General features: G+C 38.7%; 1 protein-coding gene across 1 annotated transcript in view; it reads left to right on the plus strand.

Annotated features, from left to right (window-relative positions):
* Positions 1 to 25140, plus strand: part of mypn (myopalladin) — a 124495-nt gene that overhangs the window by 37494 nt on the left and 61861 nt on the right. The window contains exons 4-8 of the mRNA XM_036575279.1: positions 10230 to 10405; positions 10699 to 10744; positions 11225 to 11573; positions 13106 to 13171; positions 24751 to 24892. Coding sequence (XP_036431172.1) covers positions 10230 to 10405; positions 10699 to 10744; positions 11225 to 11573; positions 13106 to 13171; positions 24751 to 24892 — 779 coding nt within the window. The remainder of the gene's footprint in view (positions 1 to 10229; positions 10406 to 10698; positions 10745 to 11224; positions 11574 to 13105; positions 13172 to 24750; positions 24893 to 25140) is intronic.

Below are 25140 nucleotides of genomic sequence, written 5' to 3' on the forward strand. Positions count from 1 at the left end.
ATATAAAACTTTGTTGACGGTGGGGCGCTTACATTTCAGGGAGCATCTCATGTCATTGCCACCTTTTGGCTCTCCCCTTTTAGTTAGGCTGTAATAGCAAGGCCTGCTAGAGTCATTGCTTGCACTCTTTTAACACTATAATGTTCTCAGTTACCCCAAACAGAACTATCTGGCTGTGTGTTTCTTTGCTGAGCTGAACAACTGCCCATCCTGTGCAGTCTGATGCTGTTGCTTCATGGACACCATGAGGCTTCATGCTGTCCAGTGTTGTGCAGAAAGCCTAACCTACATGCCACTGACCCTCCTACTGGTTCCTCCACAGACTCAAACTATGTAATCATGGACATTGTTTGGCTCTGCACATTTATTTCCGGTTCATGTAACAGGAAAGTTGAAATTCAGACAATTCCCTTATTCCACATTCCATTGTTTTTTATTTGATTTTAGGATTACTTAGTGAATCAACCCATTTTCTCATTTTTAAAATCAAAACTGAATAACCAAATGTACACGTACCAGAATGGAACATAGAGTTTCCTTTAATCACAAAACTAATATTCACTTTGTTATACTAAACCACACACTTGAACGCATAATATTGTTCACCTTATTTGGGAATTAGTTTAGACAGTAAAGAATTCCACGTAATGGACTTCCCCAGTTGAACCACTGTCACCATGGATGGATATGGTTTCGTAATTGTTTTTTTCAAGTTTCAGAGGAAACTACATAGTGACTGTTTCTATGATTCCTCCTCTATGTGTAGCTGTGATGGTTATGTTTAAAGTTTTAATGAAGCACTCTGCTCCTGCATTAGTTGCTGGCTAGTAATATGTTATTTTTCAATATCTGAATCCCAGATATCGACTGGAGTATGCAAAATCTTGGCCACTGAAAGGAGGCCAATTATCAATCTTTACAGTTTCAGGAATCTTTTCAGGACAAAAAGATTCTGTTTAGCTTTGGGATGACTGTGGTGGCAGAAGTGAATCAAAAAAAAAACCTCCGGATATCTGGAGTAAATATTCCTCAGATGCACATGTAACTTTGAAATGTGTTGGCATTTCTAGCCAATGGCCTTTGGGGAACCTGCGACAGTATGGCAGGGAAGGCAGTTCTTGATAGCTTTTTCCATTGTCTGTTCCTGGAAACCATATTTTTCCCCTTTTTAATGCCTATATGTCCTGTGTGGCCAAGACAAACAGCTTTCCCCTGCAGTGAGTTTGGGAGAACTAGCCTGGTCCCTGTAATAGCACATCGCCTTCTGAATTTACTGTTAATTCATCCATTACAAGAAAGAGAGTCTTCAGTGGTGTAAGAAACATCAGCTGAATATTCATACTTTGTTTTTTAAGCTTCCAGAGCTTAACAGGTATAGCTCTTACTTAGTGATTCCTAATTAACTAAGTGTAAAAGTATTCTAAACTCCTAGCAGTCATTGATAAACTGTCTGGATCTACAATTTACCTTTGTCTAAACAATTAAATAAATTTATTTGCATGGTGCCTGCCTCATAAAGGAAAAAGGAAAGATAATAAACAAACAACAATGATGTGAGATGTAACCCCTTAAAAAGAAGGCCCACAATAGTATTGAACAAGGAAGGTACCCAACTTAGATTCCACATATGCATTTGTGGGCCCCACTCAGGATAACCCAGCCAAATATCCATGTGGACCCCAAATGGGTTAACAATGGGCTGCCAATTTGGCCCCCTCTGGGCAGACCAGTTGAGGCCCACAAAGATTTGTCCATTGCCTCCCTATGGACCCAATGTCTGTTACCCGATGTAAAGAGAAGAGGTGCTGTTTCCCATTTACATTTAAATTTTGCCATCTTTCTGGCTTGGTGTTCTCTTTGAAAATGCAATTTAATGCATCATTAGAGAGTGAAAATGCATAAAAGATAAATTACATTTTAATTATCACTTTGATACAATTATTTCATAATCACATTGCGCATAAATATGCAGTTCTGGAAATTTAATTTAAATAAAGCTACTCATAAAGCATCTAAATCTTTGTGTAAATGAAATGTCAATACTAGTATACCAACGGACGAACTAAAATAGCAGGTCTGAATTTGAATTTTCATTCTGAGCTCAACATTGCATATATATGAGTAGGAAATTTAAATGCAAACATACAAGTACATTGCCATTTTACATATTACATTTTCATTTTGATACTGATATCTGGGGCCCACAACTGTTACCCAACTGGGGCCCCTTGACTGTGGCCTAACTGGGACCCAAAGGCTTTAACCCAAATGAGGCTCACATACAAAATCAAAAAGCCCACTACAAGCCCATGTCCATGTAAAACCCACATGGGTCTCACATAGACATGTAAGCTGGGAAATGCATAAGTTTGGCATGAACAGCAAAAAATCCAGAATGGGATGGGATATTGCTAAACCAATTAGTGTGAATAATACCTAATAAAGCTGCAGCATATGATAATATGTTCATCACACAACTAATAGCCAATTTCTACCAGAAAGTAGTCAACCTCCTGGCTATTAAAGAGGGAGAGTAGGACACGAGATAACAGGGGAAGAAACACAACACCCCCTAAAAAAGTGCAAGGAAAACATTCATAGTATATCACCAGAAAGAGTACAAATAAAATAGTTTGATATGCTAGTTTTAGCCTCAGTTAGCACTTTAGTAGAGCTAGTAGTTGTAACGAGCGATTGTGACTATGCTGGGGGCCAGTATGTTGCCTCTCAATAGAAACTGTATACTCACAGCAAGTGCATCAATTTTAGACTCTGGTTCCCAAAGCAAACCCAGACACCACGTTCATTGTAGCTGTCAATTTCAACCACTGCAACTTAAGGACTGTCCTCCCCAAGTACCTTCAGCATGTGAGCTTTCCGACAAGGGTGAGTGACGTCCTTGACCAAGTCAACTCTCTAAGGTCGCAGGCATTCAAAATTCATATTTGGCCTTGCCCATTATGCTAAGATATTTCTTCAGATTCTCTGAATCTTTTAATAATGTTATGAGCGGTGAAATCCCTAAATTTCTGTGCAAATGTTGTTCTTGAACTGTTGGAATATTTGCTCACTGTTTTTCGTAAAGTGGCAACTGAGCCTTTTGTAAATGCTCCTTTTATAATCAATCACAATAGTATCATCTGTTACTTAAAATGGCCTATTTCAAGTTTAAAGACTAAAAATGCAGAACAACACAGTCCTTTGACATTGTCTTGGTATAACACAGCCCTAAGCCATCTAAGCTAGCATTCACAAGCAATATATAGCATTTCTGTGAGTCTACAAAGGCTACCACAGGCTAACCGTAAACTAGCAGTCTCAGTCTAACCTCGGTCTCAACCTCATTTGGACTTCGTTGGGACATCATTTGGTCTTGTCTTAGTCTCAGGCTAAGGTGAACTGAAAATTGTTGAAAAAAAAACCAAAATAAAACAGTCCTTTCTCTGCATCAAAAGTTCCCAATTTTTTGGAACTTGTGGTCCACAGAAATGACCACAAAAGCTTCTGCGGATTTAACCGATGTTCTTTTCTGACTCACCTGATAAGAAGGCTGATTGGGCAGCCTCTGAATGCTCAACGTTAGGCTGAAAGAGGAAAGAGGCAAACGGAGTTTGTCTCAAATCAACACGTTTAGAGACATGTTTACTATGTTTAGTCTCCAAGTGATTGTGTTAATTGTTGGATTTCAAAGCTTTATTTTCAAAGACTCCTGAGCAAATAGCACAGAGCTATAGTTACTTGTTTTCAGTTCTCACAGTTGTATATGTTTAGAAAAAATCTGTTGGTTGGTTGGTCTAACTGAACCTTTCCAGGATTAACTATTACTTGTTTGTTGATCTTCACTGGTTCCAAAACTGAAACATTCCCTGAGAGCAGATCGGAATGTTTTTATCACTATGTTAATAAAAATGGATGTAGTTTATATTCAGATGACTTTAAGTAAGTGTTTGTGAATAAGTTTTTTTAAAAGAAAGGAACAGAGAATAATCTTGCCATTACACTTACAATGCAAAGTTTGATGATGACTGTAAGATAATAAGAATTTATGTTTTAGCCTACATATTATTTAATGTTGTGATTTACTATATATATTTTACTACATGTATAATTAATGATAATGAATGTAAAATAAACTGCAAGCAAATTTCAGGGTTATATATATCTGGTCTTGGTCTTGTCTTGGCCTCAACCAATCTGGTCTCGGTTTTGAGTCAGACTAAAAGTCTTGTTCCTGGCTCAGACTCGATGTGTGCCAGTCTCAGTCTTGACTTGACTTAAATCTGGCGGTCTTGACTACCAAAATGAATTTCCAGTTTTTGCACTCTTTGAATGGGGGTGAGATGGATACCCTCTAAGTGGTTTATTAAAAGAGCAGCACAAAAAAACCCTTAAAGTGATGATTATAGCTGCAGAATCCCAAAAAGCACCTAAGCTCTGTCACTGTTTGGGGGTGTGGGCCAGAAAACACCAGCCTATATCGTTGATGGATTTGTTGCTGTTCCATCTCCCAAAATTGTATGTCCAACATATGTGACTGATGTCATGCCAAAGTAACATTTATCCAGCGATAGCTTCAGGCCTTTTTCTCTAAACTAATCAAGAACTTTAAGCAGCCACTCCTGATTAACCCTACAATGTTTCAGCCATAAATAATGAAGTCATAAAGATAACCACCAGAAAGTTTATGTCCTCAAGAATCTTTTCTGTAACTCTCGCAAATGTTACAGGTGCTCCACAAATTCCCAGAGCAATGCATATAAATTCATTTCATTGTTCATGGAGATGTTTGTGCAAGATCTTTTAGTGAATCTTTTTCATGCATAGTACTCTTATAGCATCCCACAAATGACAAGAAAACACTTTAATAATGTTTTATCCTACATATTATTTAATGTTGTGATTTACTGCATATATTTTACTATATGTTTAAGTACCAGCTGGGCTGGGGTGGGGGGGTGTGATGGGGTGAGGTTCCTGATGGCATCCATTTTTTCGGGTCAACATTTGTTCAATTCTTTGAGAAAATATAAAAATTTCAATCTACGGTTTGCTGTACTTACACATTTCTTAATTCAACATGAGGTTCTTCTCTCTGAGCCTCTGGAAGACAGCTTGTTGTGCTTGTCTTGTGGTTTTACATGCACATAAATAATATTGCTGATGTTACTGACATGAGAGATACCTTCAACACACTCTGTGTAGTGTTTTGAAACACTTCAGCAGCTGAATTGATGCCCAGTCTAAAATAAAGATAAACATGAGATTAAAAAGTGTATCGCATCTCCACAATCCTGCATTGTGAAGGCAGTCTAGCTGATGGTAACTACCACTGAGGTCTAATTTATGAAAGACAACAGCACAATTCAGGTCATGAATAAGGTCATCAGTTGTTAGTGTGATGTACCACTCACACTTTATTGCAGACTTAGGCAGGTGTATCTCAACACAAATTCAAACCTTCTCTGAATTCTTTGGCTTAGGATTCACCACTATAAGTGAAACCCATGGTGTTTGTCCAGTGACTTTTCCTATCACCCTTTGTTTCTCCAGCTTTTTGTAGTCATCAAGGAGTTGGCTGACGAGGGCTGAGTTTGCAGGCTTGAAGCAGTGGACAGTGAGTTTCTTATTTTGAGCAATCCTAAACTCTGTAGCTGTCTGGTAGTTGAGAAGTTGCCATTAGTGACATATAATGTTGTAGGAACACTGTAACACTGTGAACACTTGGAGCTTACCATGGCTGTGTATATGCTTCTCAATGGTAATGCCTCTGTGGACCCAGACACAACTATTTTAGCCTTTGAGTGGTGCAGTTTGCCAGTTTGACCTTGATGTTTTCATAGATGGTTTTATCCGCTAGGTTAACACTGGTGTGTTGAAGATGTCAACCTGAATGTGTGGTTGTGTAGGCTTTTGTAACATGCAAACAGTGTACACACAATCATTATCTGATGAGGTGTCATTCTTTCCAGCAGGGTCACTGGGTGATGAATTACTCCTTCATTGCGGTTGGCTGCACTGTATACTTGCTCTGTGATTTTCAAACTTTCTGAAAATTATTCAGTTTTCCACATGCTCTGTGTTCTTTTGCAGGACAATATAGTGGGTGAAACTGCTCACCACATTTATTGCAAGTTTTCTGTTTATGTATTTTGTATATTAGATAGTTGGTGCAGTGTGCTTATGAGATGATTTGCTAAAGGGCTGATTATACTGCATGCACTGGCAAGTCCCTTCTGTTTGATTGTGTGCATTTTCAGGACTCTTTGCTTTCCATTTGGACATAGCATCAAGCAGCTGTGTGAGGGTAATGGTGTTATGAGGAATTATCGCTCTGAATTATCTTTGACTTTATTTCTTTGTCCACATCATTGAAACCACAAACCGATATTATGCCTGTACAAAAATCTGCCTATATTAAGACATACATTTTAGGATGTCCTCAGACCACAATGTCAGGTTTCACACATGAGTGCAAAGTTCATATAACATTCGCATTTCTACACTTTCTTGCTAGATTAATTGAATTAAGTTTAAGTTTTTAAATATGTTTTTGGCCAAATTAAGGATCACAAAATATTACAACATTTTACTGAACTCTGTTCTTCTATTTATTTGACAAAGATTTAGCTTCAACACTGTCAGCAGCCCCGCTCCCGCATCTGCCTCAGTGTAAGAGGCCATAACAAAATTACTGGACGAAAAGGTAAAGAAAAAAAAATCCAGCATGGGTACTCTGGTTACATTACGGGTCACTTTGCAAATGATGATAAAATGCATGATCACAGATTTATAGCTGTGCTGTACTACACTGTCTGTTGGAAAAGTGCCCTTAGTCTAAAAACCCCTTGATGTATTGGGGAAATGTTATATTTAGTGTACATTTTGCTTGGTCTTGCACACTGTACTTCAGGACATTCGAGACAGGCCAATAGTGTGCCCCTGTCATGGAGTCTCCTACTCTGGGGAGACTACACTTAGGTTCTCCCTCATGCAATTTACTGATACCAGCTTTAGGTCTATGCTGGCCCCATCCTAGTTAGTTTCAGGACTCATTAACTACATTACATGTACACAGTAGCCCAACAACATTCGTAGTCTAAGAAACTGGATGAACCAAGACATTTACAAAAATAAAAAAATGTATACAAAAAAATCCTTTTATAGTCATATTTACATGCATACCAGCAGAGTCTGATCTCCTTCATGACGCAAAGTTTATCCATGTTTGAGTTTTGGCATTTTAAATATATCAGCGTTCAGTTTTTCTTTCTATTTAAGTATACAATGATGTCCATTTAAACATTTAACACAAGAGACATCAATTCCTTGCTCGAAACATTCAAACCCCTTTCATCTTTTGCTACTTTTTATTGTTTTCCTGTTATTTTGCTGTCATCACGTCTGATACTACAGAGAGTGCAACAAAATGGCAAAAAGTGAGAGTCCGTGGAGTGATTTAAAGCATTTATATTTCCAAGTCTATTGTATATAGTCTAGCCTATATCCTGGACCATATAGTTTTAATTACATTAAGTTTAGTTTGACTAGTCGGACAGTATAGTGTGATATTAGTTAGACTAATATCGAACATGTAGGGTGCATGTAAATTTAATAACTTACACAAATATGCTATTTATACCACATTGTTTGTCTTTGTGCTTTGCAAAGTCGTGGTATTTACATACTTCCAAACCTTTGTGCTTACAGTTCTCAGTTTTTCCTGTGATTTCACCCTGGTTCTGTTTTGCTATCTTCAATTCTAAGATAGCCTCTTACTTTTGGTGTGTGTAGAACATTAGGGGTCACTGTAACTGCTGAACAACTGTTTCTCAGCATCCATACATCCAATCAAGCAGAAATTTCGCAAGCACCATATACTAGAGAGATTATGATGTGAATTTTTAAGGACAACTTGATACATCGAAATATATGGCCGCCATCAGGCAATCAGCTTTCACCAGGCATTTGAAAGGCTTAACATTGATCAATCATCAACTTAAACGGTTTGTCTATGTAGATACTTTCTAACAAACAGTAAAGTTTCAAAAGATTTGGCCACTGAGGAGCGCTATTCATTACAATCAGGTATACATGCATATTACACATGTTATACACAATGTATTACATGTATATATTTTTACCTAGGGTCACAAAACTGGGTTCAGATAATGCAGTACAGTATTCCAAACAACTTTGCAAATAGAGCTATATCAGAAAGTTTACCATTAGTCCTGTATTTTCGACATACTTTGACCAATTTTAGAGTGTTCTACAAAGTTCAGTGGATCAGTACATATGAAGTTAAGCATGTTTCATGTTTAAAGGCCACTGTCAACAATTTGGGCAAATAAAGACCTATTGATAAACTCTGATTTCCTTAGATTTTTCATCCTCTCTCAGTAAGTAAGGATAAAACGGCATTAGGCCTTGTTAGGCCTCACTGGTTGGTCAATGTGACAGAATGCCACATTGTTCCAATTCATGTGTGAACCCACAGATTGCTACTTGCTGCTATATTTATTCTTCTGCTTCTCCTGAAAAACATGTTGTGGAGAAGACATAGATAACCCATTCAGACATCAAACTTGCATCTACCCAGGCAAGAAAAATTACACAGATTAGCCTGATGGTGACACTATGGAGCAACATTTTACTCCTTGGTCCATATCTCCTGGGACATGAGACATACAGTCAAAAATTCTTGCTTCAAATGAATCCTTGTATAATTCCACAAAAAACGCCTTACTGCAAATATATAGCTCCATCCCTAAATTTTGCATAATAATGACCTAGTATGAGATTTTTCATGATACCCCCACAGTTTAAGTGTCATAAATTTCACAAGAGTCTATAGGTTAAGAATTATCATAATAGTTTCTCAGCTGCTGCATGTCTGACTGAGCTGAAGCTTTGCAAGCTATATCTGTGAGGTACTCTATAAAGGACTTCTTAAGGACAACTGAATTTGATTGCAATCAGCCAATCTGTTTTAAGCGGGGTTTTGACTGGCTTAACATTGGCCAATCTTCATTAAATTTGAAGGGTATGTACATGTTGGCATTCTTTAACAGCCCATAAAATTTCATATTAATTGGCTGTTAGGGGGTGCTGTTCTTAAAAAAACAAGCTTATGTCCAGTTACTTTTGATTTGAAGAAATAAAATTCGATTTATGTCATGCAGTGCATGGAGACTGACAAAAAAAAAAACTTTTTTATTTTTCTGCAATTATACAAAGTTTGATCAAACTGATTACAAACTAATCTCTCAATCTTTCATAATATTGTCTCAAAAATGACTGTCTGAAATCAAATTATTACCAAAAAAATGTTGATTTACCCTTTTGTGATAAAACTTGGGAAAAATGTAGAAAAAGATAAACTGAAAACACTTTACTAATTTATTAATTTAATTTCTAATAATATTTCCCAGTAATAAAATCACTGAAAGATGGGATTAAAATGTTAAAATGGTGCTTGACCCCGATTTGCTCTCTACATTTAAATGGTCTCAAAAGGTGCCAAATTAGTTTGAGCCATGTGTGGCTTACCATATATGCTGTTGCCCTTCCAACCCTGAGGTGTATGGTTTGAAGCCCAACTCAATTGCCACTGAAGAATATCAAATGTATCTAACTTTTGTCACAAACATTTATGTTGTCTCAAAGTTTCTGCACCAGTACAAACCTTTCTGGTAAAATGCCTGTCTTCAAATCTGAGGGTTGGGTGTTTGACTCTTAGCTAGGCTCTGTGTTGGAAAGTCACAAGAGATAAATGTTGCTTTTTAAAAATGTTTTTAAACAGTTAAAGCTTCTGTAAATGTAAATGTGGGCGGTATGGGCTGTGATAGCTGTGTGTCCTATGAAGGCTGTGAGTTACTTGGACCTCTATGATGGCTGCAGCTATATTTACTTATGTTTTTCCTACAGATTTAAATGCAGAAGTGACTTTTGTCATAGTTCCAATTGAAACACTAGCCAGCTGAGCAGTATTTGTGCCTGAAGCCCCTGCTACTGATGCCCCAAAAATAATAATAATAAAAATGAACATTATAAATCACTTTCATCTTTTCCTCTTATCATGTTGATCTAAAATCAAGTTTTTTTCTTTGTCTCCTTTAAAGTCAAGGGATGCTGACAGCGGAGAGTGTATGTCAACATTGGATACATACACAACTCTGCATAAGTTGTGTACTTTTACATCTAATTATGTCCATGACTGTGTTTTTCAGATGGTTTTGTGAAGGTAAAGAATTGGAAAACAGCCCTGATATTCAGATTATCAATAATGGTGAGCTGCACTCACTGATTATTACTGAGGCTTTTGAAGAAGACACAGGACGCTACTCCTGCTTTGCCTCTAACTTTTGTGGCACGGATTCCACATCAGCAGAAATTTATATTGAGGGTAAGTAATGTTACCATCTCCATTTTTGTAGATTTTTATTTTTCTACATCATTTAAGCATAGCAGCTGCCCTTTTACATTGTTTGCCATAATTGTGTGCCATTTACATTGTGTGCAAAATTTTGAGTGGACCAACAGAAATACTTCTAAATTGCATGGTATAAAATCTTACATTAAAAGTAAATAACATTTTTGCCTACTCCTCTAAAATTGCCTTTTTGTTTGGACAGCGACAATATCACTATTACAAAGAGATATTACTTCTAATTTGACATTGTTAACATATTTCTGTAGGTGTCACATCTTCTGATTCTGATGGAGAGCAGTATTTTGAATCACAGTGAGTCTTAAAAGAGTTCCATTTCTGTATTATAATACGGTCTATATGTTTTACTTTCATAAAGCAATCCCCCCTTCTATGGATATACAAATTGTAAATACCCCTAATCCTACATGCACCCACCTTCTGCCCCTGTAATAGTCATGGAACATTTTATTTATTTTAACACCTTGTTTTATTCAAAATGTTTGTGTACAAAATTACACCTAGTGGCATACTTCATGCTGTAATTTAAGCCATTAGTGTCTATATCTGATATGTTTTATTTGGTCTATATGTTCTTTGGGCTTGCTTAAATATAAATCTGAATTATGTTTAGTCTTTGATTATATAAAGAGACTGATTTTTACAAAAACAATAGAAAATATCGTAAAGATCAAAAACTGCTTCTTATTTTTGGTTTGAACATGTGGGTAATTCAAGAAGTTACACAATACATATACCAGACATTAGCACTGATTTAGACATTTCTTTCCTTAGAATGCACAAAAGAGCTTCACCGCCCAATGTCACTATACTTGTAGAGGCCCCCACTACATCTCTGAATGATGAAGACTCAACATCCCCTTGTTTCAACCAATCAACACCACCAGAAAACTTTTCAACTTTGCCCAATCCTCCAGCCTCTCCTATCACAGCTGCTGGAGGAGACACACAACTTGGTCAAGTAAAATGTTCTACAAAACCTGTCAAGGAACCACCACCTGTACCAAAATCTCAGTTGATTTCCACAGCACCCAATGGCCAGTCAGTCAATATGCCAACAACAGCTACCCTTAGTCAAGAAACTTCTAATTCTCTGTCTACAGCTCAACAAAATTTTACTGAGGTAAGGTCTCCTCTTCTGCTGCAGTAACAGCCTCTATTCTTCTGTGAAGGCTTTACACCAGATGTTTGAACATTGCTGTTAGGATTTGATTGCGTACAGCCACAACAGCATTAGTGAAGTCGGGTACTGGTTCTGGACACAAACAGCACTCCAGCAAATGATTTAACTGGTCCTCCATCACTCCAGAGAACTGGGTTCCACTGGGAATATCAAATTTATCCAATTTTCCACTCACTCTAGATTCAGCAGATAATGTTGCTGACAAACACTAGAACTCAATAATCACCCAAATGGCCCAGATTATCTCTGCAAACATGTATCCCTGAAACTTCTCTCAACCACTTCAAACTGTATCCAAGTCTTAATTAAGGTTGCATAGACTTAGACTTACTGATATGGTTTACAACACAGTATGAATTAGTGTGAGCTATAAAAATGAACAAAACTTCCATGGGCAGCTATTTCAGAGAACACCAGAGCTGATGTTCACAAAGCAGGACTGGTCTTGGATAAGATTCCTCTGTATTTGACGGTCATTGTCAGAAATACAAATTCTATATTAGCACTCCTACTTCTGAGGTTGTTTGTGAATACAGAACTTGCTGCCCACAAGTTTGATCATTTTTATAGTTCACAGTACGTCATACTGTGTCCTAACCCACATTGACAAGTCTATCCATAAAATGAAAAAACAAATTTCCCTCGCTTTTTTTATTAAAAAAAGAGTTTGTTGTAGTATGTAAACAACGTAATGGTTTCAAAATAAACTGCTCACTACTCAGTCTATATGGTCCACATATGGACAATATATAAACAGCCAGTTTTGAATTCATTGTTTCTGTGATATCACAAGAACCAACTAGTTTACATATCACTAAGCAGTGTTTCAGCTTTGAGTGCTTTTTGAATGAGGCACAATACAAGATGTTATAAGTGGACCCGAAGGAAAAAAAACACAAGAAAATTGTAGGATATGGGCCCTTTAATGAAGAACTGGATAAAGTTTGACAAGGAAGACATTCTGATGATGTATTTTTACAGAACTATTTGAATGATCCTTGAGTTCTAGTGTTGGTTTACACTGTTAGCCTCACTGCTCCAGTTCTAAACAACATTTAGACTCCAAATGTCTTGGTTGATTGCCTACAATTCAGGTATGTGGAAAATTGTGTAAATTGTATATTTTTCCAATTTTGGATATAGTATATGTATGGGCAAGTAACTGATAGGCACAAGACAGTAAGTTATATGTTTGTAGTAAGCTGATATGGTAGGTCTCTTGAGGAGAAAGCCATACCTACACTTCACTCTGTCTGTGCTGGGAACGCATGCCGCTCTCAGACCACAGTAAAATGGCTTTTCAGATATTAAGTTGGTTTAATGACCTGAAACTAAATTCTTGTTCACTAACAGCATTGTAAATAAGAGCTTAAATAGGCAGAGCATTACTAATGTGAAATTTTGTGTATTTTCATACCATGATAGAGATTTTATTTATTTATTTATTTATATTTGTATATTCTTTTTTTTAGAATGAAAATGGTTATCCACAAGGCTTAGATGGAAGACCTATAATGGCTGCACCTGTTTTTACAAAGGTATAGAATGTGAATTTTAAAAACTCCTTGCAACAGTGCAACATTTCACTGTAAAAGAATAAATTTGAAATTTTGTTTCAGATTTTCATATTTGATAAGTTGACAGCAACATGGGGTGAGAGATTTTTTGGTCAGTGTGTGAATTCAATCTTGCTTTTTTGGTTTATAATAACAATATCATCGGGCTGGCAGATTTATGAAAAAAATCATTCTAAAAAAAAAAAACTATCAAATTAACTTTTTTTTGCAGGATTCATCTACATTTCCCTAAAGTTAGTCTAAACCAACACAGACTACAAACATCTTAAAAACCGATTTATAATTGAGGATACTATTTATAGTAATAATAGTAAGAGATCAAATTGTTCTTTTTCTTTTTTGTTTGTTTCTTACACTGGGACATACAATGGTACAAAGGTAATGACTCACAAAAACATCCATTTAAAGGGTGAAGACATTGTTCAAAAATAATGTTAAAGCACAATGACGATGTAATTCACAAAATTAAACGCATGTGAGTGGTGATATTCATGTTTTTGTAATAATTATCCTTTAATTTTCACCATCTTCTTCAATTTTTTTCAAGTGGTTGCTTAATGTCATGATACTGTGAAACCATGATATTTTGATTAGGTTATTATACTGTGAAAATGTCAAACCATAGTCTACTATTATAAAATCTACCTTATTTATTTGTATTTGTGCAAAAGGTTTTGGCACCCCTGTAAAAATCTCACATTGCATGGCTGTTATTCAATTATCCAATTATAAATCTGTCACTGTTGGAACAAAACCCTAAACTGTATATCTCAAAACATTGTAACCTTATAGGATAAGAAAAACACATTTACAGCATATATTTATATAGTCCCTGATGACCAAGCCAAGGTGACAGTAGCAAGGAAACCTCCTTAAGAGCAAGAGGATGGAATCATAACTCAAAAGGGGTAAATATCCTCCTTTGGTTGACTGGATAGGAAAACAATAATAACGAGGGTTACAAACGTGAGAATGAGGTGAGCCTAAGCATTAAACAGAACCATTCAGTTCAACTAATGAAAACCTATAGAAGTCTAAAAGACAGACTGAGAAATAAGTCTGGTGGACTAGCAAGTCATGTTACATGAACATTTCAGGAATTTAGAATAATGTGAGGCATGTGTACAAATACACATGAGACTTTAGGGACTGTTCACTAAAGTGTCTTTGACATCCAAGTGAAGCTTTCTATTGCAACAGGGGGTGAGTGGCACATGGAGTTGAGGCTTTCTAGTATAACAGAAATGTGAATTGCACATACAGGTAAGGCATTGTAGCACAGACAGGTGGGGGGGATGGAGTTAAGCTGCACAGGCAGGTGGCTCCATCGAGAAGCTTCAACCTGCTGAACTTAATTTAGTGTAAGTTACAAACCAGGGGCCGGATTCACGAAAGCGTCCATGTTTCATAAGTTTAGATCCTCACCTTGTCAACACTTACAGCCTGAGACAAGTGTGAGGCTATCGTAAGGTTAAGAAAACATTTAAGAACATAATGTTTTTAAAAATACCACTTGTTCTTAGAACTATTCTTAAGAAGTAGTTAAGAAAAAAAATCTTAAGAAGTTATTTGAAGAATAGTAATTTTTAAACTTTTGTCTTAACTTTTTTCTTAAGAATGAAGTTAAGAAAAAAACACATTTAAGAAGATTTTCTTTCTTAAGAAACTTTTGTGAATCCAGCCCAGGCCCAGGAGGTGCACATAACAAAACACATGAAAAAAACAGCTGGAAAGCATATAATATCTGCATAAAATAGAAGATAGAACAAAATAATGGATGTCTAGCAAAATGGCATGACAATACAGACAGGCATTTAGCTTCAAAGCTAAAAGATATCATAAAGAAAAAGACTTACCAGACTAGTAATGTTAAAATATTATAGCAGGTAATTAAGGCCTTTGGAGATACTCACCAAAACAGTTTTTTGCCCTATTTAAACATGAATTCTGTCTGTTTAAAGTTAAAGAATCAAATTCTTCATTTGTCAGTTAGCTAACTAACATAGCTAATGCTAGCTAGCTAAACCTAAAAAGGCTAGTCATAGAATGAAATAAACATACCAAACTGTCATCCTTTTAGCTTCTCCAGTTGCCTTTTGCCTCTTTAAATCGTCAATGTGCAGCTACAACCATCATTTATTTATTTAAGTCGTGTGAGAGGTTCTTAAAGGGACAGGCACCCTTTCAGTATCATATGAAGATTTTTAGGTTTCTGCTTCAAATATTATAAATAACACACACACACACACACACACACACACACACACACACACACACTTTAAGTTAGTTAAGTGACCCTTATTAGTCCCACAACAGGGAAGTTTCACCTCCGCATTTTTTACCCATCCGTGCAGTGAAACACCACATACACACTAGTGAACACACACACACTAGGGTCAGTGAGCACACTTGCCAGTTGGCTCTGGGTATCAAACCAGTGACCTTCCAGTCACAAGACTGGTTACCTAACCTCCAGGACATGAGTGCCCCCATATATATATATATGTGTGTGTGTGTGTGTGTGTGTGTGTGTGTACAATTCCCAGTAGAATATATTACCTTTTCATGGTCTTAACAACAAATCATTAGTAAGGAAATTAGGGAAATTAACAGATAAAGAAATCATTTTTCTCTTTGATTTCTTAATTAAATGAATTAATTTCAACATTCAACATTCAAATGATCTTAATACACCAAGGTTAAGGACAGGCCACAGTAAAATTCATGTTGACATAACAAAATTAAAGACAGGCTGAAAATCTGTCATAATAACATTAAAATTATGTTGATATGTTGGATTATCTGTGTGCTAGCCACCCATTCAAATCCATAATGGGCTAAATGATCTATTCCCAATGTGGAGTGACCCACAGTTGGCTTGTGTCAGGTTATCTGTAGGCTAGCCCAACAGTGTACTGCTCACCCAAATCCAACAAGGGCCCACCGTGGGTTAACTGAGGTCCAGTGTGAAATGACCCACAGTGGGCCTGTGTCAGGTTATTTGTGGGCGAGCCAGTAGTGTACTGCCCATCCAAATCCATAAAGGAACCACAATGTGTAAAATGATGGGCCCAGTGTGGAGTGCAGTGATGTACCACCCAAACAGAAACCCTTTAGGGCCCACTGTGTGTTCAGGCCAATACAGGGTTATCTGTTAGCCCCGGCACACAAAGCCATCAGATAGTTCTCAGTGGGCTCACATGGGCATATTTGCAAGAAGTGTTAGTGCCAGAACTTCAAGCAAACAGAAATATATTGGGACACTTACTGAGGCTTTACTATTGTTGTGTTACGCAGTTGAGCTGGGGTTTTATAGGTAATCCAGGGTAGGAGGATTCTAATGTTGAACATGAAAACTTGAAAAGATTACCACCTCATATGAGGGGGTTAATTCTGTCAAAAAAATCTAAATGACTATTAAGCCTCTCACACACACCGTCATACTCTCCCACACTCACTTTCAAACCTCTCTCAAATCGAATGTAAGAGAGTATGATGGTGTGAGAGGTTTGATAGTGAGTATGAGAGAATACAATAGTGTGTAAGACGTTTGATAGCGAATGTGAGTAAGAGTATGATGGTGTGTGTGAGTCAGACCTTACATCTCAGAGATAAATATTATTTTGGTAGGTGTCAAAATAGTGTAGCACCGACAGAAAAAAAACATGGGAGGCTGTGATTCTGCTGTGAGAAGTGCTCTTTATGAAACACACCACAAGTTACGCACATAAAGATTGCTGAAGTAGAGGGGGAGGTCACCACCAGCCACTGGCTTCACCCTGACGCATAAAGCAATGTTTATTTATTTAAACAGTCAAACTGCATAAAGCAATGTTTATCAGACATGTTAGCTGCATTACATGACCTTATTACGTGACCACGATGGGGACAGACATGTTAGCTGCATTACATGACCTTATTGCGTGACCAAGATGGAGAAAACAAATTTTTCCTCAAGTCCACTTCTATCCATAAAAATTTTCTTAGTAAAGCTGCAGATTTTAGAATATCCTGCTTGTGACCATTCTTCTAATCATGATGTGAAAAATGGTTAAGTCAAATTTATTTATATAGCCCTTTTTTCAAGCAGCTCTACAAATAATCTGGGTCCAAGCCCCCATAAGCAAGCCAAGGGCTACAGTGGCAATGAAAAACTCCCTAAGAGCAAGAAGAAGAAACCTTCAGAGGAACCAAGACGAGAGAGATAACAAATAGAGATGAGGGGTAGTGTACAAATTATTGCAAATGGCAATCGTCAAAGTCTAAGCATGTTACACCAATATGAAGCCTTATGAGCCAGTATATGATTTTATAGCTAGCAGATAGAACATAAATGATGCCAAATAAGAGTTAATAATGAGAAAACGAAGATAACCAAGGGAGACAGTGGGAAGAAAAAACTTTCTAAGAGCATAAGAAAGAAACTTTGAGAGGAACCAAGACTCAAAAGGAGAGCCCATCCTCCTCTGGTTAACACCAGATAGCAAAACACTAACACGTCAAGAGCAATATGAATAGGAAATAAGATTTTATAATTAATATCCAATACTGAATACATAGAAAATGAAATGACTCAGTTATAAAAATCCATGAACACACATTACAAATGGTTGCTATATAAGGAAACCATCAGACTTATTAGTGCTTAAGCCTTCAACCTGTCTGTGCAAAAGAACTTAAAGCAAATAATTATTAGAAACTTCTTCACAGACCAGGATTTGGGACTGTAGGACTGCATGACGTGCCTGGCTCTAGCTGTCTGGCTCTAGTATCTCTTTTCCTCGCAATGTCTGCGCTCTCAACAATAAACTGCACCACCTCAGACTACAGCTAACTTCCCAGTGTGAACTCAGGAGTTGCTGCGTTTTTGTTTTTATAGAAACGTGTCTCTTTGTTTTTATGGAAATGTGTGACAGCATTTCAGACATGGCAATTCAGCTAGTGGAGCTAGGTGCACACTGTGCCGACAGCAGTGACTTGTGTGTTTTTTTACGAACAATGAACGATGCAGGAATGCTGTAGTAGTGTCAGGGCACTGCTCAGCGCTAGAGTTTATGATTGCAAAGCCTCAGTCATTGTACTTCCCCACAGAAATTTCCACCCTGCTTATTTTTGCGGTGTACATTCCATCTCGCACTAACATGAGGGAAGCACTGAACAAACGGCATGGGGATATCAGACGCTTACAGACTGTGCACCCTGATGCAATTTTATTGTCACTGTTGACTTTATAGAAAATCTTAAGTCCATGCTGCTTAAGTCCAGCGTGTTGATTTTGTGACTCATGGAGTAAACACTTATATCCACTACATCCACTACATGTACAAGGCTGCACCCCATCCCCACCTTGGTTGCATGTACTGCATCACTGTTATGTTAATTCTAGCACACAAATGTCTGCTCAAGCATGCTAAACCAGGTGAGAACCTGGTCTGAGAGGGCCATCTCAACAGTTCAGGAGTGTTTTGAGCACAGAGACTGGAACATGTTTAGGGGTGCCGCTACATATAATGATTAAACTGATTTGTGGAAATATATAGTGTCTGTGACTGGCTACATTAACAAGTGCATAGATGATGTGACTTCCTTTAAGACCATCACCACTCACACTAACCAGAAGCTATGGATGACTGCACAGGTGCACATTCTCCTGAAAACTCAGAATGCTGCCTTCAAGTCAAATGACAAGGCAGGTCTCAGCACAGCAAGAGCCAACCTATCCTGGGCTTTCAGAAAGGCAAAGCACAACTATGCACAGAGAATTGATGGACAATTTCTTGACACCAGAGATACATGGCATATGTGACACAGCATTCAGGCCATCACTGACTATAAAGTAACATCACATACCTGTAATGGTGATGCCTTGCTCCCAGATGCACTGAACAGTTTCTAACCATGGAATAAAGCACAGAACAACCAGTCAGCGAGACCACCCTTCCCACCAACCAGGTAGTTAGTCTGTCCACAGTAGACATTAGGACAACCCTTTCCAGAGTTGACCCTTGGAATGCTGCTGGCCCTGGATCCATTTCCATTTGTGTATTGCCCTAACTGGTCTACAGAGGATGCCATATCATCTGCCATTAAGCTCTCACTGACCTACCTGGACAGAAAAGATAATTATGTTAGAATGTTCATAGAAATTAGGTCAGTATTAAAAAAAATCATACCACAGCGACTTACTGGAAAGCTGAGCTTACTGGGCCTGAACGCTTCCCCCTGACACTGGACCCTGGACTTCCTGACTTGTAGAACTTGGACGCGAGTGATGGTGGGAGGAGGACATCAGGGACGGCAGCAATGCCGGCCACGAGAGGCACAAAGGTGAGATGGGAGTCCTGAACTCCTCCGCCCGGGCCCACCTCCTGCTCCTCAATGAGGCTACTTCACTTTACCTAATATTCAATCCAAGCGGATGAGTTGCCGAGCAGGGGTGGTGACGGAGAGGCAGAGCAATGAGCTCTCATCCCCTCTTGGCTCATGTACTCAACATGAGGACCTTTTAAAAAGAGCAGAGAGGGAACAGAGAGAGGGGGACGAGCCGCAGTAGCGACAAAAGACTTTGGAGCTGAAAAGTTTAGCTTAGACAAAAGGATTGAAAAGTCTCTTGAGTGAAAATAAAGAAAATCCAGCATCCTCCTTGAGCCTGGGGTAGCACAAGCTGTGCCACACTGGTGGCGAAACCCGGGAGTAGGACGCCAACACACTGAGGGAGTCTCCACAGCAGAAGAGGAGGCCATCAAGACCTTCATCCACCTGTACCTGGCCTGCTGGCAGGAGCTGCAGGCTGTTTTCCATGATGCTGAAAAGCGATGGAAGCAGCTTGAGGAGCAGCAGTGGTGACTCGTCAGATGGTCAGGAGCCTGCTGGCGGAGCGGCAACCCTTGGTGTGCGCAGGGGCAGGAGCCCCTCTCTCACTCCCACCTCAGGCCTCCAGTCCCAGCTTCAAGGAGGACTGCAGCCTGCCTTCCATGCTCCGAGATCACTCAGAGCTCACCTCCTTTCCCCTCCCATCCCTGCTCAGAGGAGGTTCGGAGCACTCCTTCTCTCCCCTCCCATCCATGCTCCAAGATCACTCAGAGCTCACCTCCTTTCCCCTCCCATCCCTGCTCAGAGGAGGTTCAGAGCACTCCTTCTCTCCCCTCCCATCCCTGCTCCGAGAGGGCTCAGAGCTCGCCTCCTTTCTCCTCCCGTCCCTGCTGGCGAACCTGCCACCGTTGCAACATGTCAGTTTGTGAAATTTCTTTCCTCCTTGATATTCTGTGATCAACTGTGAGTGGTATTATTGAAAAGTGAAGCCACGAAGTGGCAGACTACATAAGTTACAGAGAGGGGTCGCTGAGTGCTGAGGCGCATAGTGTATAAAAGTCGCCAATGGTCTGCTGACTCAATAACTGCAGGGTCACAAACCTCCTTTGGCATTAACATCAGCACAAAAACTGTGCATCAGGAGCTTATATATGTATAAAACACACTGCCACTGGACTCTGGAACGTGGAAACATATTCTCTGGAGTGATTAATCACACTTCTCTATCTGGCATTCTGATGGACAAGTCTGGGTTTGGCAAATGCCAGGGGAACGTTACCTGCCTGACTGCACTGTGCCAACTGTAAAGGGTGGTGGAGAAGGGATAATGCTATGGGGTTGTTTTTCAGCATACTAAGACATTTTGGACAATTGCACACTTCCAACTTTGTGGAAACAGTTTGGGGATGGCCCTTTTCTGTTCCAGCATGACTGTGCCCCAGTGCACAAAGTAAGGTCCATAAAGGCATGATTGGGTGAGTTTGGTGTGGAAGAACCACACAGAGCCCTGACCTCAACCCCATCAAACACCTTTCAGATGAACTAGAATGGAGATTGCAAGCCAGGCCCTCTCGTCCAACATCAGCATCTGACCTCACAAGTGCTCCTCTGGATGAATGGGCAAAAATTTCCACAGACACCCTCCAAAATCTTGGAATCTAAGTCTATACACACACATATATAATTTGGGTGGTGGATCATTCTCAGCACTGCACTGTGGTGCATGTGGTGGTGGCGTGTTAGTGTGTGTTGCGCTGGTATGACTGGAGCAGACACAGCAGTGCTGCTAAATTTCTTAAATATTGCGTTCACTGACTGTCCATTCTATTAGACACACCTTGTTGGTTCACTTTGCATACATAAAGTGTATGTATAAGAAGAATCCCTTTTGGTTCTACAACCCCATTTCCAAAAAAGTTGGGACGCTGTGCAGAATGTAAATCAAAATAGAACACAATAATATAATACGTAGACCATATATATATATATTTTTTTAATTTTTACCTGATTTTCTCCCCAATTTAGTCGTCTCCAATTCCACCCGCTAGTTAGGACTCCCCCAATCACACGATGCTATCAACGCTAGGAGGGTGAAGGCTAACACAGGCTTCCTCCGAGACCTGTGAAGCCAACCACCGCTTCTTTTCGAGCTGCCGCTCACGCAACGTCATTGGACAGCTGAACGTGCTCGGAGGAAAGCGCCAACTGCCAGATCTGTTACGTCAGCTAACAGACGCCTGCGCTGACTAGCACCGCGCTGAGTGGTGGGGGGAGAAGGAGGGGCCATCCTACCCACCCAGAGAGAGCGAGGCCAATTGTGCTCTCTTGGACTCCCGGCTACGGATGGCTGTAGCATCACCAGGGATCGAACTCGCGATCTCCTGATGATAGGGCCAACGCTTAGACGGTTGCGCCACTCGGGAGCCCCTAAACCATATTTTTAAAGAAAAATAGTACAAAGACAACATATCAAATGTTGAAACTGATACATTTTTTTGTTTTTTGAAAAATATATGCCGATTTTGAATTTAATGCCAACAACACATTCCAAAAAAATTAGGACGGGGGCATGTTTACTACTTTATTTCATCACTTCTTCTTTTAACAGCACTCTGTAAGCGTTTGGGAACTGGGAAGAGCAACTGCTGTAGTTTTGAAAGTGAACTGTTTTCCCATTCCTGTGTGATATAGGATTTCAGCTGCTCAACAGTTTGGGAGCTCATTTGTCATATTTTTCATTTAATAATGCATCAAATGCTTTTAGTGGTGACATGTATATATAGTTCAGCATCAATATTTCCTACACAGATGTTCACGTCACCCATGCCATGGGCACTAATGCACCTCTATACCCCTTTAACGCACCTCTACACCCCTTTATCGGACCACAGGCCACTTTTCCACTTCTCCTCAGTCCATTTTAAATAAGGCCCAGAGAAGGTGGCAGCGTTCCTGTTTATATATGGTTTCTTCTTTGCGCTTTTGAGTTTCAACTTGCATTTGTAGATGCAGTGACAAACTGTGTTCACAGACAGTGGTTTTCAGAAGTGTCCCTGAGCCTATACAATGATTTCCTCTACAGAATCATGTCTGTTTTTAATGCAGTGCCAGCTGAGGACCCAAAGATCATGGCCAGCAAATATTGGTTTTTGGCTTTGTCCCTTGCATACAGAGATTTCTCTAGATTCTCTGAATCTTTTAATGTTATTATGTACTGTATATGATGAAAAGCAAAAGTTCTTTGCTGTTTTATGTTGAGAGACGTTATTCCTGAATTCTTGCACTATTTGCTCATGCAGTCTCTTACAGAGTGGTGAACCTCTCGCCATCTTTATTTCTGAAAGACTCTGCCTCTCTGGGATGTTTTTTTATACCAATTTCTCCCATTATGTGGCTGACCTGTTGCCAATCAACCACCAGGTGTTTTTATAGCATTATACAATTTTACCAGCCTTTTGTTGCCCCCGTTCCAACTTTTTTGGAACATGTAGTTGGCATCAAATTCAAAATGGGCATATATTTTTCCAAAACCAGTACAATTTCTCAGTTTCAACATTTGATATGTTGTCTTTGTTCTATTTTCAATGACATATAGGGTTTAAATGATCTGCACATCATTGCATTTTGTTTTTATTTATATTTTGCACAGTGTCCCAACTTCTTTGCAAATGGGGTTGTATATAGAAACAAATTTTCAAAAAGGTTCTGTGTAGAACCATATACAACATTTTCTCCATCAATCTGAAGAACCATATTTAAGCACTCATGTTTCTAAATAGAACCGTTGCCTTTACTGAAAATGATGCCCATTTATATATATATTTAGTTGTCCTGTCTAGTGTTGTGTTTTTTTTTTCATGTCTGGTGTTATTTATTATATGTTCTGCACTTGTTTCACACTGTCCTGTATCTGCGCACTTTGTAGTCCTGTGTTATGTGCTGCTGTTGTTGCCGAAGATTTCCTATATCGAGGAATGACAAAGGCCCCTTGACTTGAGGTGAGCCAGCAACCAGAAAGTTGCAGGTTCAACTCCCAAGACTGACTGGGAATACCTGGGCAAAGTCCTAACCCCCACCCCCCCACCCCACTTCCCCTGGAGGTGCTGGTCTACTGGCGACACTCCTACTCTCAGAGTGGGCATAGTTAAGCATAGAAATTTCCCTTGTAGGATCAGTAAAGTACATAACAAAAATGGACAGTAACGTGTATAAAGTTGAGTGGCATTTTTATACTTTTTCATCACTCCTAGATAATAGACAATATTAAAACACTTAATGTGCTGGCTGTCCAGTTCAGTTAATAATTTGTATGTTATTATCAGCATTTACAGACTTAGACACAATCATTTTAATGTGGGTCATCAACAAACCTTGAGAATTCAATTATGGACCATGTTCTTGCATATGCATCACTGTAAGTCAGCTTCTGTTGGCTCTGAGCGTTCATCAGTGGGGTAGTTCCTACTTCATAAAAACATTTCTGTTAGACTGTAGCCAGTTAATGTAGCTTTGTATTGCTGCAGGATATAATGCTGTTCTGAATAAAAGTGTTATTGAAAGGAAAAGGAAAATTTTGCTTTCATTTCTGGTAGCTGCTTTACTTTGGCTTTACTTTGCAGCTACCAAGTTTACTTTTTGAAAAATTAGTTTGTTAATATTTGTATTAACATGCAGTCATGTCAGTTTTCCTCAGAAGATATTTGGATATCTTTCATAAATTACCCATGCTTTCTGTGTGGTCAGCAGCAGGTATAAATTTTGGTCATCTTCACAAACAGTTCAAGACTTCAAAAAATTTCATGAATACTAAAATTTACATAAAATAGTCTTTTTACAAGCGATTTACACACAAATGTGTTCTGCTCGTGTTTCATGAATACCTCAACACTTTGTTCAATACCTTGGTGGAAAGATCAGTTTAATTTCATAAAATGTTTACAGAATAGTGATGAGACTTCTACTTTGGAGGCACCATACCTGTGTCACAGTCTCATAGGACTTTATGTAGACTTTTTCTCATACTTTATTGTCCTGTATTTTCTTAATGTTAGTATAAAACATTTTATCTGGCTCCTGTTTGCTGTTGATGTCACATTATTCAGTATTTACATAAGTTAAAATGAAACATAATACAATCTTCCTAAAAAGAGTGTCATCAAGATCATATTAAAAGGTGTTTACTTTTAGTATATTTTGAAGATTACTGATTATTATTCATTTTCATTCAGAATCTACAAGATCTTCTTGCTTTTGAGGGTCAGCTGGTGGTACTGGAATGCCGTGTTAAGGGAGTGCCCTCACCCAAAGTAGACTGGTACAGGGAGGGGATGCTCATCGAGGACTCTCCTGACTTCAGAATCCTACAAAAGAGTATGTCTAATTTTGATGTGAATTGTCTTATACATATGCAGTGCCCCTCACAAATACTGAAGTGTGTTATTTGGGATGGGGGGTAGATTTAACAATGTATTGAAGAACTTCCCTTGGTATCACTTTACAGTACTACTTTACAGTTAATAAGTACCTAATCAGAAACACTGTTAACTAAACAATAACCACTGAGTCTCATAGAGGATTTAGTCATTATTATTATTCACAGAAACAGCTATCCTCAAAGA

Source organism: Colossoma macropomum, unplaced genomic scaffold (genome assembly GCF_904425465.1).
Source record: "Colossoma macropomum unplaced genomic scaffold, Colossoma_macropomum, whole genome shotgun sequence".
NCBI lineage: Eukaryota > Metazoa > Chordata > Actinopteri > Characiformes > Serrasalmidae > Colossoma > Colossoma macropomum.